The sequence below is a fragment of the Staurois parvus genome, unplaced genomic scaffold (assembly GCF_062004578.1).
Source record: "Staurois parvus isolate SC_StPar_1 unplaced genomic scaffold, SC_StPar_1.0 ptg001149l, whole genome shotgun sequence".
Lineage (NCBI taxonomy): Eukaryota > Metazoa > Chordata > Amphibia > Anura > Ranidae > Staurois > Staurois parvus.
The window spans coordinates 273696-292143 of NW_028318945.1; the positions used below are offsets into that span (position 1 = coordinate 273696).

The following is an 18448-nucleotide window of genomic DNA, read 5'->3' on the forward strand; positions in this document are numbered from 1 at the left end:
AAACAACTCGTACACTCCCTCATCATCTCACCTCTGGACTACTGCAACTCCCTTCTCACCGGCCTACTCAAACAAACGCTATTCCCGCTCCTGTCGATCCTGAACTCCGCAGCGAGACTCATCCACCTCACCAAGCTCTCCACCTCTGCCTCCCCCCTCTGCCAATCCCTTCACTGGCTCCCGATTGCCCAACGCATCAAATTCAAACTGCTAACCCTGACCTACAAAGCCATTCACAACGCCGCCCCAAACTATCTAACCAACCCAATACCCAAATACTACCCTACCCGTGCCCTTCGCTCCTCACAGGACCTCCTACTCTCTAGCTCCCTGGTCTCCTCCTCCCATGCCCAATTGCAGGATTTCTCCAGGACTTCCCCCATCCTCTGGAACTCCCTACCCCAATCTATCAGACTATCACCTACCCTCCTCACCTTCAGGCGCACCCTGAAAACCCACCTCTTCAGGGAAGCCTACCCCAACCTCACCTAACAACTAACCTCCTCCACTCCTCCCACCACTCCATCCCCCACAGCCATCTCCTCCTGTACCACCTTCCCCACCCTCACCTAACAACTGATCTCCTCCACTTCTCCCACCACTCCATCCCCCACAGCCACTTCCTCCTGTACCACCTTCCCCTCCCTCCTAGATTGTAAGCTCGAAAGAGCAGGGCCCTCGAACCCCTCGTGTATTGTATTGTTACTGTCTTGTCTCATGTTCTGTCCCCCTTGCTACTGTACAGCGCTGAGCAAACCCTTTGGCGCTATATAAATACTGTATAATAATAATAATAATAATAATAATAATTGGTGTATTTTATCCAAACCGGAGCTTCAGCTGCAGCACCGAAGACCTCTGCGGTACGGCGCTGGTCTCTGTGGCCGATGCTAGTTTCCCATAATTAAATAAAGATGGATATTTTCTTCCAAGGCTGAGGTGGTGAAAATTACAATGGTCGGCTGCCTGTCATGCATTATTAATTGTAATGATTATGCTACATGATATGCTTTAGCAGCTTCAGAATAAAACACGGCTTGAAACCTTGCTTTTTAGCCAAGAAGCTATTTAGAATAAACACTGGTGAAGAAATGTTGTTAAATGAGCAAACTAGGAGGGGACGTTGCACCTTTAAATGCATAACTCCCATGAAAGATTAGATTAGCCAGGAATATGGACGGTTTTTAGGAGGGAAGGCTTAGTTTCACATCCTGTAGACCAGTGGTCTCCAAACTGCAGCCCGGGAGCCAGATGTGCCACATTGCTTGACTTTATCTGGACCTTGGGCACCATTTCTAACCCTTTTACAAGGAACTATTCCTCCCACTGACACCAAATATTGGCCATAATGACTGACACCAACAATACAAGGAACTATTTCTCTTACTGACACCAACAATGGGGTATAATTACTGACACCAATGATGGGGCATCATTCCATTAATTTTTCCTCCAGCTGACACCAATGATGGGGTACTATTCCTCCCACTGACCCCAACAACGGGGCATAATTACTGCCACTGACACCAATGATGGGGCATCATTCCATTAACTATTCCATCAGTTGACACCAATGATGGGGTACTATTCCTCCCACTGACCCCAACAATGGGGTATAATTACTGCCAATGACACCAATGATGGGGCATCATTCCATTAACTATTCCATCAGTTGATACCAATGATGGTGTACTATTCCTCCCACTGACACCAACAATGGGGCATAATTCCTGCCACTGACAGCAATGATGGGGCACATTCCTCCTACTGAAAGATTAGATTAGCCAGGAATACGGAAGGTTTTTAGGAGGGAAGGCTTAGTTTCACATCCTGTAGACCAGTGGTCTCCAAACTGCAGCCCGGGAGCCAGATGTGCCCCATTGCTTGACTTTATCTGAACCTTGGGCACCATTTCTAACCCTTTTACAAGGAACTATTCCTCCCACTGACACCAAATATTAACCATAATGACTGACACCAACAATACAAGGAACTATTTCTCTTAACAATGGGGTATAATTACTGACACCTATGATGGGGCATCATTCCATTAACTATTCCATCAGCTGACACCAATGATGGGGTACTATTCCTCCCACTGACCCCAACAATGGGGCATAATTACTGCCACTGACACCAATGATGGGGCATCATTCCATTAATTTTTCCACCAGCTGACACCAATGATGGGGTACTATTCCTCCCACTGACCCCAACAATGGGGCATAATTACTGCCACTGACACCAATGATGGGGCATCATTCCATTAACTATTCCATCAGCTGACACCAATGATGGGGTACTATTCCTCCCACTGACACCATCAATTTGGCATAATTACTGCCAATGACACCAATGATGGGGCATCATTCCATTAACTATTCTATCAGTTGACACCAAAGATGGGGTACTATTCCTCCCACTGACCCCAACAATGGGGCATAATTACTGCCACTGACACCAATGATGGGGCATCATTCCATTAACTATTCCATCAGCTGACACCAATGATGGGGTACTATTCCTCCCACTGACCCCAACAATGGGGCATAATTACTGCCACTGACACCAATGATGGGGCATCATTCCATTAACTATTCCATCAGCTGACACCAATGATGGGGTACTATTCCTCCCACTGACACCAACAATTTGGCATAATTACTGCCAATGACACCAATGATGAGGCATCATTCCATTAATTATTCCACCAGCTGACACCAATGATGGGGTACTATTCCTCCCACTGACACCAACAATTTGGCATAATTACTGCCAATGACACAATGATGGGGCATCATTCCATTAACTATTCCATCAGCTGACACCAATGATGGGGTACTATTCCTCCCACTGACACCAACAATTTGGCATAATTACTGCCAATGACACCAGTGATGAGGCATCATTCCATTAATTATTCCACCAGCTGACACCAATGATGGGGTACTATTCCTCCCACTGACACCAACAATTTGGCATAATTACTGCCACTGACACCAATGATGAGGCATCATTCCATTAATTATTCCACCAGCTGACACCAATGATGGGGCACTATTCCTCCCACTGACCCCAACAATGGGGCATAATTACTGCCACTGACACCAATGATGGGGCATCATTTCATTAACTATTCCATCAGCTGACACCAATGATGGGGTACTATTCCTCCCACTGACACCAACAATTTGGCATAATTACTGCCAATGACACCAATGATGGGGCATCATTCCATTAACTATTCCATGAGCTGACACCAATGATGGGGTACTATTCCTCCCACTGACACCAACAATGGGGTATAATTACTTCCACTGACACCAATGATGGGGCATCATTCCATTAACTATTCTATCAGTTGACCCCAATGATGGGGTACTATTCCTCCCACTGACACCAACAATGGGGTATAATTACTACCACTGACACCAATGATGGGGCATCATTCCATTAATTATTCCATCAACTGACACCAATGATGGGGTACTATTCCTCCCACTGACACCAACAATGGGCTATAATTACTGACACCAATGTGCAACAGGAGCACCCACATCTTGAATTTCACCTGAAAACAAAATTTGAACCATGTATGGCAGCCTTTTTTAAGGCTTGTTTGCCTATGAATAGGTGGGGCATCTGGTCCTAAGTTCAACTAAAAAAAAAAAAAAATCCAAAAAGCTACACTTATTAAATCCTTTATATGAGAAACAATATACTCTAAGGTTCATAAATTCTAAAATACATACCTGTCCCTGACCCGTACACCTTTAATCCTGAGTTCATTGTCTAGTTTTCTATTATCAATGTGACGTCATCATGCTGTATTCCCACAGATATTCTACACACTTATGAAATCCTTTATATGAGAAACAATATACTTTAAGGTTCATAAATTTTAAAATATATACCTGTCCCTGACCCGTACTCCTTTAATCCTGAGTTCATTGTGTAGTATTGCATTATCAATGTGACGTCATCATGCTGTATTCCCACAGATTGGTGGTCTGCGTATCCAGAACCAAACATTCGCAGAGGCACTGAAGCAGCCTGGGATCGTATTTCTTGCTGCCCGATTTGATGGCATTCTTGGACTGGGGTATCCCAGTATATCTGTGGATGGGGTTCTTCCCTTGTTTGACAATATGATGCAGCAGAAACTACTGGAAAAGAATGTCTTCTCATTTTACTTGAATAGGTTAGTCAACTTTATGTAACAGACCTGCCTGTCTATCTATCTGTCTATCTATCTATCTATCTATCTATCTATCTATCTATCTATCTATCTATCTATTATCTATCTATCTATCTATCTATCTATCTATCTATCTATTATCTATCTATCTATCTATCTGTCTATCTATCTATCTATCTATCTATCTATCTATCTATCTATCTATCATCTATCTATCTATCTATCTATCTATCTATTATCTTTCTATCTATCTATCTATCTATCTATCTATCTATCTATCTATCTATCTATCTATCTATCTATCTATCTATCTGTCTGTCTGTCTGTCTGTCTGTCTGTCTGTCTGTCTATCTATCTATCTATCTATCTATCTATCTATCTATCTATCTATCTGTCTGTCTGTCTGTCTGTCTATCTATCTATCTATCTATCTATCTATCTATCTATCTATCTATCTATTATCTATCTATCTATCTATCTATCTATCTATCTATTCTCTATCTCTACCATCCTAAAAATAATTTTCAACAGCAACAACTAGCAGCAGCAAAAGCATCCTATATTAGGTAATAGTATAAAAGTATATTATCCAGCAGCAGTATATTATATGACGCTGCAGATCTATATTCCATATGCCAGCAGCAACATATTACATCAAGCTGCTGCAGTATGACAGAACCCGACAAATCGAGGATTTGCAAACTGCATCCCATTGACTTCAATGCAAAATCACGTCCCACTGACTTCAAGGCAAAATAATGTCCCATTGACGTCAATGCAAAAATGCCTCCTATTGACTTCAGTGCAAAATTGCCTTCCATTGACTTCAATGCAAAAACACCTCCCATTGACTTCAGTGGAAAAAGTCTGCATGCTACTCTACTTTATCACTTGTGACTCTGGAGGCTCTGCTACAAACTCACACAGGAGCATTTTCATAATGCCACTCAAAACACAATGCATGTGGATTGTATCTGTGTGAACCAACTCAATAGGAACACATAATATCTAGCCTGCATTGCGAATCTGTGAGTTTGAAAAAGAAGCCGATTGGTTTCTATACAGAGCTACACCAGATTTTGCACGCTCCAGTTTTAGTAAATCATCCCCTAGCTGCTTATATCAACTAAAACATGAATTGTTGACAACACACATCAAGAGAAGAAAGTCTTGGAATAGAAGTACTAGTGAGTTAATGGTAGTCTACCAGTTTCCATCTTTGCCCTTTCACAGTACAGGCGATCCTCGGTTTACGAATGAAACGTAACGGTTTACGTAATTTTCGGTTTATTAATGAAAATCCATTGAAAATAATGGCTCGGTTTACATATTTTTTTCACACTATGAAAGAATTAATTGGTTTTCAATGCATTTATGATTTTTTTTAATCATGTCCCTGTACAGTACTATGCCTTTAAAGAGCACTTTATAAAGAGGTTTGAACAGATAAGAATTTTTTTGACTTGTTTCTGATCTCCAGAACGGATTAATTGGTTTTCAATGCATTTACAATTTTTTTTTTTAATCGTGTCCCTTTATGCCTTTAAAGTGCACTTTATAAAGAGTTTTGAACAGATAAAAATTTTTTAACTTTTTTCTGACCTCCAGAACGGATTAATTGGTTTTCAATGCAATTACGAAGTCATTTTTACTCATGTCCCTTTATGCCTTTAAAGTGCACTAAATAAAGAGTTTTGAACGGATAAAAGACTTTTTCTTACTTTTCTCTGGCCTCCAGAATTGATTAATTGGTTTTCAATGCATTTACGAATTCATTTTTAATCGTGTCCCTGTACAGTATTTATGTCTTTAAAGTGCACTTTATAAAGAGTTTTGAACAAATAACATTTTTTTTACTTTTTTTCTGACCTCTGGAACAGATTAATTGGTTTTCAATTTACATTTTTTTTTTAATTGTGTGCCTTTAAAGTGCACTTTATAAAGAGTTTTGAACAGATAAACTTTTTTCTTACTTTTGGTTTTCAATGCAATTACGAATTAATTTTTAATCATGTCCCTGTACAGTATTTATGCTATTAAAGTGCACTTTATAAAGAGTTTTGAACAGATACATTTTTTGTTTTACTCTTTGTGACCTGTGGAACGGATTAATTGGTTTTCAATGCATTTACAATTTTTTTTTTAATCGTGTCCCTTTATGCCTTTAAAGTGCACTTTATAAAGGGTTTTGCACAGATAAAACTTTTTTTTACTTTTTTCTGATGTCCGGAATGGATTAATTGGTTTTCAATGCATTCACAAATTTCTTTTTAATCATGTCCCTGTACAGTATTTATGCCTTTAATGTTCACTTTATAAAGAGTTTTGAACAGATAAAAGACTTTTTTTTAACTTTTTTTCTGACCTCCAGAACAGATTAATTGGTTTTCAATGCATTCCTATGGGAAACCGCGTTTCAGTTTACAAATGTTTCGCAATACGAAAAGTCCCACAGAACGAAATAAATTCTATTGGTATGTCATGTGTTTTACTTAAAGAGATCCTAGTGCCGCAGTTGGAGGAGAACTTCTCTTGGGAGGCACAGACCCAAAATACTTCACTGGAGATTTTCACTATTTAAATGTGACCCGTATGGGATACTGGCAAATCAAGACTGACGAGTAAGTGTCTCACTGATCATCCGATAATCCCTTGCATTATATAGTATCTTCGTCTCAAGATACATGGTGTCGGAAATGTAAAAGTGTGGGGGTGGGGGGCAACTACAGGTGCCATTCATTGCCCATGCTTTTCTGGGAACTACCCTGGGAACCCCGGGACAGTGTCCGTGCCGCTGGCTGGGAAATGTGCGGAGATACCAGTTGACAGTTACTCCTTACCCTTTGTGATTAGCAGATCCATATCACCCCTTCATGTTATTTTGGCTGTATGATCCAGGGATAACACATTAGTACATACAAGCCTACTGAGCGACATATCAGATTGGATGTCACTTCACTTCCTCAAACTAAATCTTTCCAAAACTGAGCTCCTAGTTTTCCCCAACGCCCGCGCGGGGTGCCAAGAAGTTTGTGCAACGCTTTACAACATGATTTACTAAAACTGAAGCACTCAGAATCTGGTGCAGCTGTGCATGGGAGCCAATCAGCTTCTAACTTCAGATTGTTCAATTAAGCTTCGGCAATAAAACCTGGAAGCCGATTGGCTACCATGGACAGATGCACTAGATTGTGTGTGCTCCAGTTTTAGTAAATCACCCTCAGTATGTAAGAGTCCAATGGCTATCATTTATTGGTCAAAGTGGTTCTAAATCCTTAAAGCGGAGCTCCACCCAAAAGGGGATGTTCTGCTTTAAGGACTGCTCTCCTGCTCCCCATTAGGGATTGGCACCTGAATTTGATGGGTACCCTGAATTTGACGGGTACCCTGAATTTGACGGGTACCCGCTCCCACTTCCAGTCCGATCGCCTAGCGGAAGGTGTCCTCCCTCCCTGTAGTCTTTTGGGAGCACGTGACAGGTGCCAGAAGACTACAGGACCATTCATGAAGCGCAGAGCTACTCGCGCATGCGCGGTGGGTACCCGGCTGTGAAGCCGCAAGCTATCACAGACGGGTGCCCACGCTGAAGATGCCGGCCTCCTGGAATACAGGACAGCCGGTGAAACGGGCTGCGGGGGACACACCACGGGAACGAGGGACAAGTGAGTGGCTGTTTTTTAACAGTCAGCAGCTACAGTTTTTGTAGCTGCTGACTTTTATTTTTTGACAGGGTGAGTGGAACTCTGCTTTAAGGCTTTTTTTTTTACCTTACTGCATCCTCTACACTCTTGTCCTCCTCACAGGGCAGCCATCAGCTCCTGCTGCTGTCAATCAAATCCTATGATGGGGGAGCAGAGATCAGGGCAAGGCCCCGCTGTCTGTGTCTATATACAAAGGGAGCGGGGTTCGGGAGTGAGCTGTAGGGGTTGGTAGTAAAAGTAGTTTTTACTAAGATATTTATGTGTATTGCACAATGGGTGGCGCTTTTACAAAAAAACATTCTAATTCAGGTGTGATATCTAAAGACCGCTTGATGTCCACCATGGTTTCCAGCACCTCTAGGTTGGAATCTCAGTTCTCCTTCAGCAGTAAAGGAGGTGGTAGATTGTCACTCTTCCTTTTGGATTCTTTATAAAAATTTGATAAAACTTCTACAGGAAAGTTCTGAGGACCTCTTATAACGATCCTGGTCAGGGGCGGATTGACCATTCAAGCACTCAGGCACTGCCCGAGGGCCCAGGCTCTGTAGGGGGCCCCATGAGATACCCCTGGTACCTTTCATTGGCTTTTTCATAGGCTTTTTTGGTTGTGGGAGAGGACACAGGGGCCCCATGATCCCCTATTGCCGCATGAGTTGTCAGTCCACCCCTTATCATGGTGAATGAGCAGACCTTGAAACGAAATCACAGAGATTTTCACCAGACTTACCAAGATATACTGTATATAAAAGGTAGCTTTGAGCTTTGAGAAAATGAAATGTTAGTTTTGGATGGACTTATTCTTTATCTTCTACTTTCAACTGCACTGTGAAAAAGACCTCAAGGCTGAAGATTTTTCTTTCCTCTCCTCAGGGTCAGAGTCGGTAGTCAACTCACCCTCTGCAAAGGTGGTTGCCAAGCCATAGTAGACACTGGGACTTCTCTGATTACAGGACCGACTGCAGAAATAAGTGCTCTCCACAGAGCAATGGGTGCTTTTCCACTTTTGGGTGGTGAGGTAAGGACTATAGTTAATGTACTCCATAGGTGTACAATATACATGGAAAGGGTTGCAAATATTTTAGCAAACTTTATTGCAAATTTTTACCTTTCTCAGGTCTGTAACAATTGATAGGCTCTGTAGGCTCTTTGAAATTGACTGCTAAGTGGGAAAATGGTGAGCAAGAAGGAAAGCACCAAAAAAAGATCCATCATAATTTTATTTATGGGACAAAGTACATGTGATAATTTGCCCCAATTTTAAGTTTTTTCCAATCCTAGTCATGAAGCCCAACTTGCACCTCTCCTTTCCTGCTGCATTCGAAAACAGCTATGAAGGAGACAGCTGATTCATAGCTTCAGGGAAGCCTACCCCACCCCTGCTAATTCCCGACCTCCTCCACTCTTCCTACCACTCCATCCCCCACAGCTATCTCCTCCTGTGCCACCATCCCTTCCCTCCAAGATTGTAAGCTCGAAAGAGCAGGGCCCTCAAACCTCTTGTGTATTGCATTGTATTGTTATTGTTCTGTCCCCCTTTGTAATGTACAGCGCTGATCAAGAAACCACAAGAGGAATTCAGGTGGATGGGGTGCATTCCAGTCTCTGCATTCCTCTTGCCATTACTTGTCTAAAAAAAAATGTTCACAGCTTGAACCTATGAATCATCCATCTCCTTCATAGCTGTTATTGGGTTATCCTTGGCAGGAGGGGAGAGAGTGCAGGTCGGACTTCATAACTAAGGATAGAAACATGGGACAAAGTACTACGCAAGGGCGGACTGACCATTTAGAAACTCGGACACTGCCCGAGGGCCCACAGTCAGTAGGGGGCCCCATAAGATGCCCCTGGTACCTTTTTCATAGGCTTTTGTGAGTTTGGGCAAGGACACAGGGGCCCCATGATCCCCTATTGCCTGGGGGCCCCATGAGTTGTCAGTCCGCCCCTGGTACTACCCATAGGGGGCAGAACTAAAAAAAAAGATGGGTGCCTGGTGCAGTCATACTAGTTACCCTCCATAATCCTTCCAATTTTACCAGTCCAGTGCCAAGCAGTCCAGTACTTATGAACGGTGACTCTTTGATTCCTAAAAAATATTTTGGAATTTTATGACATAAAAATGAATAAAATTTAATCTGGACTTTGTATGTCCTGCTTTTGATGCTTTCCTCCTTGCACATTCAGATCCCTACTTGAGCAAATAGTCAACCTTTTGGCTGCCATTCCTGGAAGAGATGACTAAGGAGATTTATTCTCTCTCCTCTGCTTGACCGAGGACAAGTCTGCCTTCATTATAACCACTTATGTAGTGTGAGAAAAATAGCCTTGGAATCCTTTAAGGCCCTGTGCATGTATGTGCAGACAGCTTGTGTTCTGAGCATTCATCCTTGTGTGCATACTGCCTTAAACATTACTATCACTAGGTACACCATTCAGCCTAGGGAGTCTCATATATAGAGCTTGATGGGCTGGCGGCAGTAGGGCTGAGTGGAGCACCTCTAATGCTCCAGAATGCCCCAGGACACCATAGTTGGAAGTGAACAACTGTTGACTTCAATGGCAGCTTTATAGCTGGCTTCAGAGAGAAATGAAAATGGGTATACAGGTATATATATATACTATATTGCCAAAAGTATTGGGACTCCCCTACAAATCGTTGGATTCAGGTGTTCCAATCACCTCCATGGCCACAGGTGTATAAAATCAAGCCCCTAGGCATGCAGACTGCTTCTACAAACATTGGTGAAAGAATGGGTCGCTCTCAGGAGCTCAGTGACTCCAAGCGTGGTCCCGTGATAGGTGGCCACCTGTGCAATAAGTCCAACCGTGACATTTCCTGGCTACTAAATATTCCACGCTCAACTGTTAGTGGGATTATAACAAAGTGGAAGCAACTGGGAACAACAGCAACTCAGCCACCAAGTGGTAGGCCACATCACATGACAGAGCAGGGTCAGCGCATGCTGAAGCGCACAGTGCGCAGAAGTCACCAACTGTCTGCAGAGTCAATAGCCAAAGACCTCCCAACTTGGTGTGGCCTTCAGATTAGCATAACAGTGTGTAGAGAGCTTTATGGAATGGGTTTCCATGGCCAAGCAGCTGCATCCAAGCCTTACATCACCAAGTGCAATGCAAAGCGTTGGATGCAGTTGTGTAAAGCACGCCGCCACTGGACTCTAGAGCAGTGGACACATGTTCTCTAGAGTGACCAATCACGCTTCTCTGTCTGGCAATCCGATGGATGTATCTGGGTTTGATGGTTGCCAGGAGAACGGTACTTGCGTGACTGCATTGTGCCAAGTGTAAAGTTTGGTGGAGGGGGGATTATGGTGTGGAGTTGTTTTTCAGGGGTTGGGCTTGGCCCCCTAGTTTCAGTGAAGGGAACTCTTAAGGCGTCAGCATACCAAGACATTTTGGACAATTTCATGCTCCCAACTTTGTGGGAAGAGTTTGGGGATGGCCCCTTCCTGTTCCAACATGACTGCGCACCAGTGCACAAAGCAAGGTCCATAAAGACATGGATGAGTGAGTTTGGGGTGGAGGAACTTGACTGGCCTGCACAGAGTCCTGACCTCAACCCGACAGAACACCTTTGGGATGAATTAGAGCGGAGACTGTGAGCCAGGCCTCCTCCCCCGACATCAGTGCCTGACCTCACAAATGTGATTCTGGAAGAATGGTCCAACCTTCCCATAGACACCCTCCTAAACCTTGTGGACGGCCTTCCCAGAAGAGTTGAAGCTGTTAGAGCTGCAAAGGGCGGGGCCAACTCAATATTGAACCCTACGGACTAAGACTGGGATGTCATTAAACTTCATGTGTGTGGAAAGGCCTGCGGCCCAATACCTTTGGCAATAGAGTGTGTGTGTGTGTGTGTGTATATATATATATATATATATATATATATATATATATGTATATATTTTATATATATTTTATATATATTTATTATAATAAATGTAATATATATATATATATATTACATTTATTATAATAAATAAAGACCCATCCTCAGCCCTGTAGCACTTAGAAGCTGGGGAGAAAAATCCATCCTTCACTTTAAACAAACCTTTTTTTCATAATATCAGCATCCAATCTAAAAAAAAAAAGTAAAATAAAAAAATATGAATGTGATTGTTCAGTCCAACAATAATCTTAGATGTATATCTTTAGTTTCAATAGTGAAACACATCTGACATTGCTTCTTCACATGTTATCATCACCACTCTGTGCCACAAATGCTGTTATAGTGAAGCCCTCCACCAGATGTGCTCTCCCCTGGGGTACATGACCGAACCGTCATATAGCACTTGTGTCCTCTCTCACAGGACTCACATAATAATTCCCCAACGGATCAGATGTATCCACTTCTTTAGATGTTATACACTCCTCTGTAATTCCTTCTCCATTTAGCGCTCCACTTCTCCTCAGTCTTACATATAGAGTGAGAAATCGCCAAACATAGTGCTTTATCCTTATAAAAAACGTTTATTCACCATAAAAACATTCTTTCGGTATTACACTCACATTTATACAGTGCCTCAGCACACCACACTATTCCACACAGTTGTATACAGTATTTACATTGACATCGCTGTTTCCAGTGCATAGTTACCAAACACCACCTAGGATTTCAAGTGTTGTGACGTCAGTAAGCCCCTACCCTACGCGTTACGCCACAGGGTGACGTGGCTTCATCAGGGAGATCTGAGCACTTCCTGCCTCTGCTGACTCTTTAGATTATTTCTGTTGCCCATTTGTGTTACTTAACTATGTTGTGTGGTTTTTTTTTAGTATATGGTGAACTGCAGTAAAATACAATCGCTGCCTGTTATTTCTTTCATTCTGGGAGGAGTGCAATACAACCTTACAGGAGAAGAATATGTCCTAAAGGTATATATCCTGCATGTTTTATAACTGTTGCCTCTGGGGTTGGATATCTGGCTTTTGCCGTGGGTGTGCGCCACTGGAGCATTAATACAAATCTGCATCCTGGCCATGCTGGTCTATGAGAGGAACATGCATGCTGGCCAAAAATTGAAAATGTGATATTGTGAAACAGGGATTATTAGACCAACTATCCAACCAACAACAACCGATGGTGCACTGCTTAGGTATTGGTGGTATCCCAGTCATTGAAACTGGCTTGTCATCTTCAAAACTGGCGCACAAAAGGGGCTCAATTCTCGAAGAGTTATTTTCCTCCTAAAATCTGAGATAAAATAACTCATAGCTCTTTTCAGCAAAGTGGGGTCAATTCACTAAAGGTTACTGCATGCGTTATGAAGGTCACGTGACTCATTTTTCAGAAATATCGCATGAGATAATTTAAGAGTCAATTCATCATAGCAAAATATGGAATGTAAGGTAAATGCTGTACATTTGTTAAAATAGTGAGATAAATACTAGAAAAAAAAACCATGAGATAAATCATTAACCACTTACCTGCCGCCGTATAGCAGATATACTGCTACACGGCTGCATGGGTGCACAAAATCACGTGATTTTGCATTTCCAGGTAGGGAGTGTGCGTGCTTTACCTATGCTGCCATTCGCAGGCACGGATGTCAATCACTGGGTCCCAACTAGTGATCACCCGCTGGCACCTGGTGATTACCAACAATCACTGATGGGGAGGAAGACTGTTTTGTATATATATACGTGATTTTGCATTTCTAGGTAGGGTACATGCGTGCCCTACCCGCGCCGCCGTTCACAGGCGCATATGTCAATCACCGGGTCCCAGCTAGTGATTACCCGCTGGCACCTGGTGATTACCAACAATCACTGATGGGGAGGAAGACTGGTTTTTTTACAAACAGTCTTCCTCCCTGTCCGCTTGGGCACACTGCTCGGGATGGCTGTGCACAGCAGTGTGATTACAGTGAAGCACACACCCCCTAGTAAATCACTCCCTACACACAGTTAACCCTTTGATCGTCTCTTACATTAACCCCTTCCTGCCCAGTGTCATTAGTACAGTGTCAGTGCTGTTTTTTTTTAGCACTGATCACTGTATTGGTGTCACTGGGAATGTCAGTGACACCACGTTAGTTCCCCCCAGTGTCAGAATGCCCGCTGCAGTCCCGCTAAAAGTCGCTGATTGCCGCCATTACTAGTAGGAAAAAAAAATCCCAGTATCTATACCGCTATTTGTAAACGCTATAACGTTCACGTAAACCAATTAATTTACACGTATTGGGATTTTTTTTAGTAAAGACATGTCGCAGAATACATTTTGGTCTAAATTTATGATGAAATTTGATTTTTTCTATTTTTTTACTGGACATGTTTAATAGCAAAAATATTGTTTTTGTCTCAAAAAATAAAAAACACAGAGGCAATCAAATACCACCGAGAGAAAGCTCAATTTGTGGGGGAAAAAGGACGTACATTTCATCTTGGTGCGGCGTTGCATGACCGCGCAATTGTCAGTTTAAGTAACACAGTTATTTGTTTTTAGAATTTTAGAATGAGGTGCCCTTTTAAAATGAAGGACAGTCTAGAGGCACCCCATTTCAAAATGGGGTGCCTCAAGACTGTCCATAATTTTAAAGGGTGCCTCAGGACTGTTCAGGCAAGGGTGCCTTGCCTGAAAAAAGGTTGAGAAACACTGATTTAGACTAGCTTCCGAAAATGTCAAATTTGTCCTATTTGATAATATATAAAGCAAGCGCCTGGAAAACTCCAAAATTTTTGGAATCCTCTTGGGCCAACAAATATACGAAACAAAAGCTGAAGATATGAATCAAATTCTGCAAATGAATTCAATATAACGAATATTACAAAACCAAATTCTTCAATGAACAAATGCAATCAAAACAAAATGAAGATTTCCGGTGTGGACATGTCTATCAAATATTTAAAAAACAAAAAATTGATTTATTTATCACCCCCGATAAACCCCTTGACTTCACCTCAAGCGAGATTTTCTGATAATACTATCATTTTATTAAGATAAATAGTATCATGGTGATACTAGCAGTAGTAACACTATATTATCAAAATTGTCATGCAGTGAACGTTTCGGGGCCTATTAACAATCACCGGGTAAAATTTTAAATTCTGTATCTGTGCATCTTGTGTGCCCTTGACCCAATTGTTCAGTGCTGGTAACATCACATGTACATGGTTACATATGAATATACAGAATTCTTTAAGATGTTTTTCTAGCTTTGTTGTGTTTTTAGTATTTTTTACCTAAATTTTCTGTAAAAATTGTAACATGGTTACATATGAATATACAGAATACGTTAAGATGTTTTTCTAGCTTTGTTGTGTTTTTAGTATTTTTTACCTAAATGTTCTGTAAAAATTGTAACATGGTTACATATAAATATACAGAATACTTTAAGATGTTTTTCTAGCTTTGTTGTGTTTTTAGTATTTTTTACCTAAATTTTCTGTAAAAATTGTAACATGGTTACATAAAAATATACAGAATACTTTAAGATGTTTTTCTAGCTTTGTTGTGTTTTTAGTATTTTTTACCTAAATTTTCTGTAAAAATTGTAACATGGTTACATATAAATATACAGAATACTTTAAGATGTTTTTCTAGCTTTGTTGTGTTTTTAGTATTTTTTACCTAAATTTTCTGTAAAAATTGTAACTTTTAAATTGTAACTTTTAAAAGATTTTAAAATGAACAAAAACATTTTATTTAACAATAACAAAAAATGTATTTTTAGAATAGTCACCCCAGCTTGTAGCTTAGTTTATAGATATTGGATCTCTGTTTGATCTTCTGTGATGTTTTTATCACTAATAATTCTTTTTTCCATATAGATATCAAAGATGGGCAGAAATTTGTGTCTCAGCGGATTCATGGGATTGGACATCCCCACACCTGCAGGACCATTCTGGATTATTGGGGATGTCTTTATTGGGAGATACTACACAGTGTTTGACCGAGACACCAATCAGGTTGGCTTTGCAAGATCAAGAGGATAATGAGCTTGGTTGGAAAAATGAAAGCTTAATGCCTACTGTGCTGACAATGGACAGAATGGAAGACAACTGGAACTGTCTTATGTTTTGTCCATCTGACCAAAGTAGTGGCATGGCAACCAGGTACAAAATATTCAGTTTCAGAATACGGTTTTCCTTCCTAATCCAGACCCCTTTAGCTATTTACTTGGATTTTTATTTTGTGTGAGCCCCTACTTCCATGTTTTGGTGTCTCTGATCATAGATGTATTAATACTTCAGTTTTTTTCCATAGCATTAATACCTCCATGAATACAGTAGTTCAGACCCTAATGAAAAGTTATGGTTCAGGACCTTCTTTAGTTGCCATTTTACATTAGAACTTCTGGGAAGTGACCAATCCCTAGTTGCCAGAGCCCCAGAAGCTCCATGTCCATATCTAGATCCCAAAGATTCGTAATTGGAAATAGACAACCATGGAAAGTAATCTGAACATTAAGGAAATTGAAAGGAAGCTGCAAGCTTTGGAAGCTTTGCTCAGTTTTCTATAAGTCCTCTCCTATCAGTTCTATATCATTTAATGTATGAGTCCAATCAGATATCCCACTACCTTAAAATGAACTGACCTGGTCTATAAAGTTCCTAAGGAAATAACAGTTCTGAAGAGCCCACAGGTACCTATATATCATTTAACGTTTGAGTCCAATCAGATATCCCACTACCTTAAAGTGAACTGACCTGGTCTACAAGGTTCCTAAGGAAATAACAGTTCTGAAGAGCCCACAGGTACCTATATATCATTTACCAATCAGATATCCCAATACCTTAAAGTGACCTGACCTGGTCTACAAGGTTCCTAAGGAAATAACAGTTCTGAAGAGCCCACAGGTATCTATATATCATTTAGCGTATGAGTCCAATCAGATATCCCACTACCTTAAAGTGAACTGACCTGGTCTACAAGGTTCCTAAGGAAATAACAGTTCTGAAGAGCCCACAGGAACTTATATTTGTCCTCACATCCATCCTTGTTTCCTTTTGCATGCCCTGGTATTCTAGCTGCAGGCTATATGCAAGGTCTGAATTTCTCTCAAAGTTGGGACTACGTAAGCATGCCCCTCTGGATGCTAAGCAACACCTTCTGTTATTCCAATGTTAACTGCCAGAACCTTTGCTGCTTCTAATGTTTTGACATTCAACCATTTAATAAAAGAAGTTGGAACTGGTTCCATGAGGGGAGGTTTAATCTTCATCTGTGAAAAGTCAAGTACAGGTCAGGTTCACTTTATTTGACATCACAGGTCATGCTGCTTCCTGTTTGACTTCTCCTAAAATGGAAAGAAAAGGAAAAAGGGTGCTTACAGCGGTACTTGAAAATGGAAATCTAAGGAAGTGCTCACATGGTCTACAAACCAAAAAAAAGAAGTTGGTGGAAAAATTGTATGAAAAAATAGAAGACAAGATGAAGAAGTGGGCAACATGGAGGCATGTATCAGAGATTCAAGTAGAGATATAATAAGCTTGCTTATGTTGAATTCGTCAATGGCAAATGACTCAAATGAAATAAATAAAATAATGACTGCTGCAGACCCTTTGCAAAAATATTTTAAATAACCAAGCTGCTTTCATGTAACCCTCTGAAAATACAAATAGATGCTAGGCATTAAAAATTAATTGTAAGCTCTTTGGAGCAAATTGTAACAAATAAGTCTAATAGTGTCAAAAGAGGCTTCCTCTAATTCAGGCTTTGCATGCATTAAATAAAGTCTACTTTCATAAATCATTCTCTGTTTAATTCTCCAAAAATTCTTATATACAGGACATCGTAACTATTGACTTAAGGTAGAACAAGGAGAGAAATCTCAGCCTCCGCACACCATGCAAGCTCAGGGTACAATAGGTGATAGCAACCTCAGTCTAACTCCATCCAGTTCACACCCTCTAGTCAGGGGAGTCCATGATGGATGCATGGAGGTCCATTATGGAGGTATGGTGTGCTGTGGCTGAGATGTCTCTCTTTTTTCTGGGGAGTACATGGAGTCAGTGTGGACTCCTAGTCTGACCTGCATCCACTGTGGAATATAGCAAATGGTGGACAAAGATGCCTTCAGAGACGCTGAAGTTGGTTTAGGTTCATATTGGCTTAAGGTAGCCATAGAGAAGGTGCATGCGGCTAGCCAGACTGCATTGTGATTGCATTGCATTTGTTTGTTCCTTGTGCGCTTCTTTGAAGATATTTTTTCTATATTTTTGAATGCCGGTGCAGAACGCACTAATACATACAGGGGCTGGATGAAATTATGGAAAAACCAGGTAGAAGAACAAAATCATTAACGGATATGGTGTTGGACCGCCTTTGGCATCCGATACGACCTGAATTCTCCTGGGAATTTACAAATTTAAGCCTTTGGATGGTGGATAATGGAATCTAATACTCTTCAGGCAAAATCGTTCCAGTGCTCGCCGAGATGCCGAGGTGGAAAAAAAGCCCAAAACTTGTACTCCAAAATGGACCATAGTGGCTCTATGATTATTATTATTATTATACAGGATTTATATAGCGCCAACAGTTTGCTCAGCGCTTTACATTATAGTGGGAGACAATACAGTAACAATACAGTTC

At 41.1% G+C, this 18448-nt stretch overlaps 1 protein-coding gene across 1 annotated transcript in view; it reads left to right on the forward strand.

The window, feature by feature from the left end:
• The window catches only part of LOC149439195 (cathepsin D-like), a 48155-nt gene extending 30547 nt beyond the window's left edge, over nucleotides 1-17608 (forward strand). The window contains exons 5-9 of the mRNA XM_089659334.1: nucleotides 4002-4201; nucleotides 6697-6819; nucleotides 8770-8914; nucleotides 12691-12789; nucleotides 15685-17608. Coding sequence (XP_089515460.1) covers nucleotides 4002-4201; nucleotides 6697-6819; nucleotides 8770-8914; nucleotides 12691-12789; nucleotides 15685-15849 — 732 coding nt within the window. The 3' untranslated portion in view covers nucleotides 15850-17608. The remainder of the gene's footprint in view (nucleotides 1-4001; nucleotides 4202-6696; nucleotides 6820-8769; nucleotides 8915-12690; nucleotides 12790-15684) is intronic.
• Nucleotides 17609-18448: the final 840 nt, after the last annotated feature.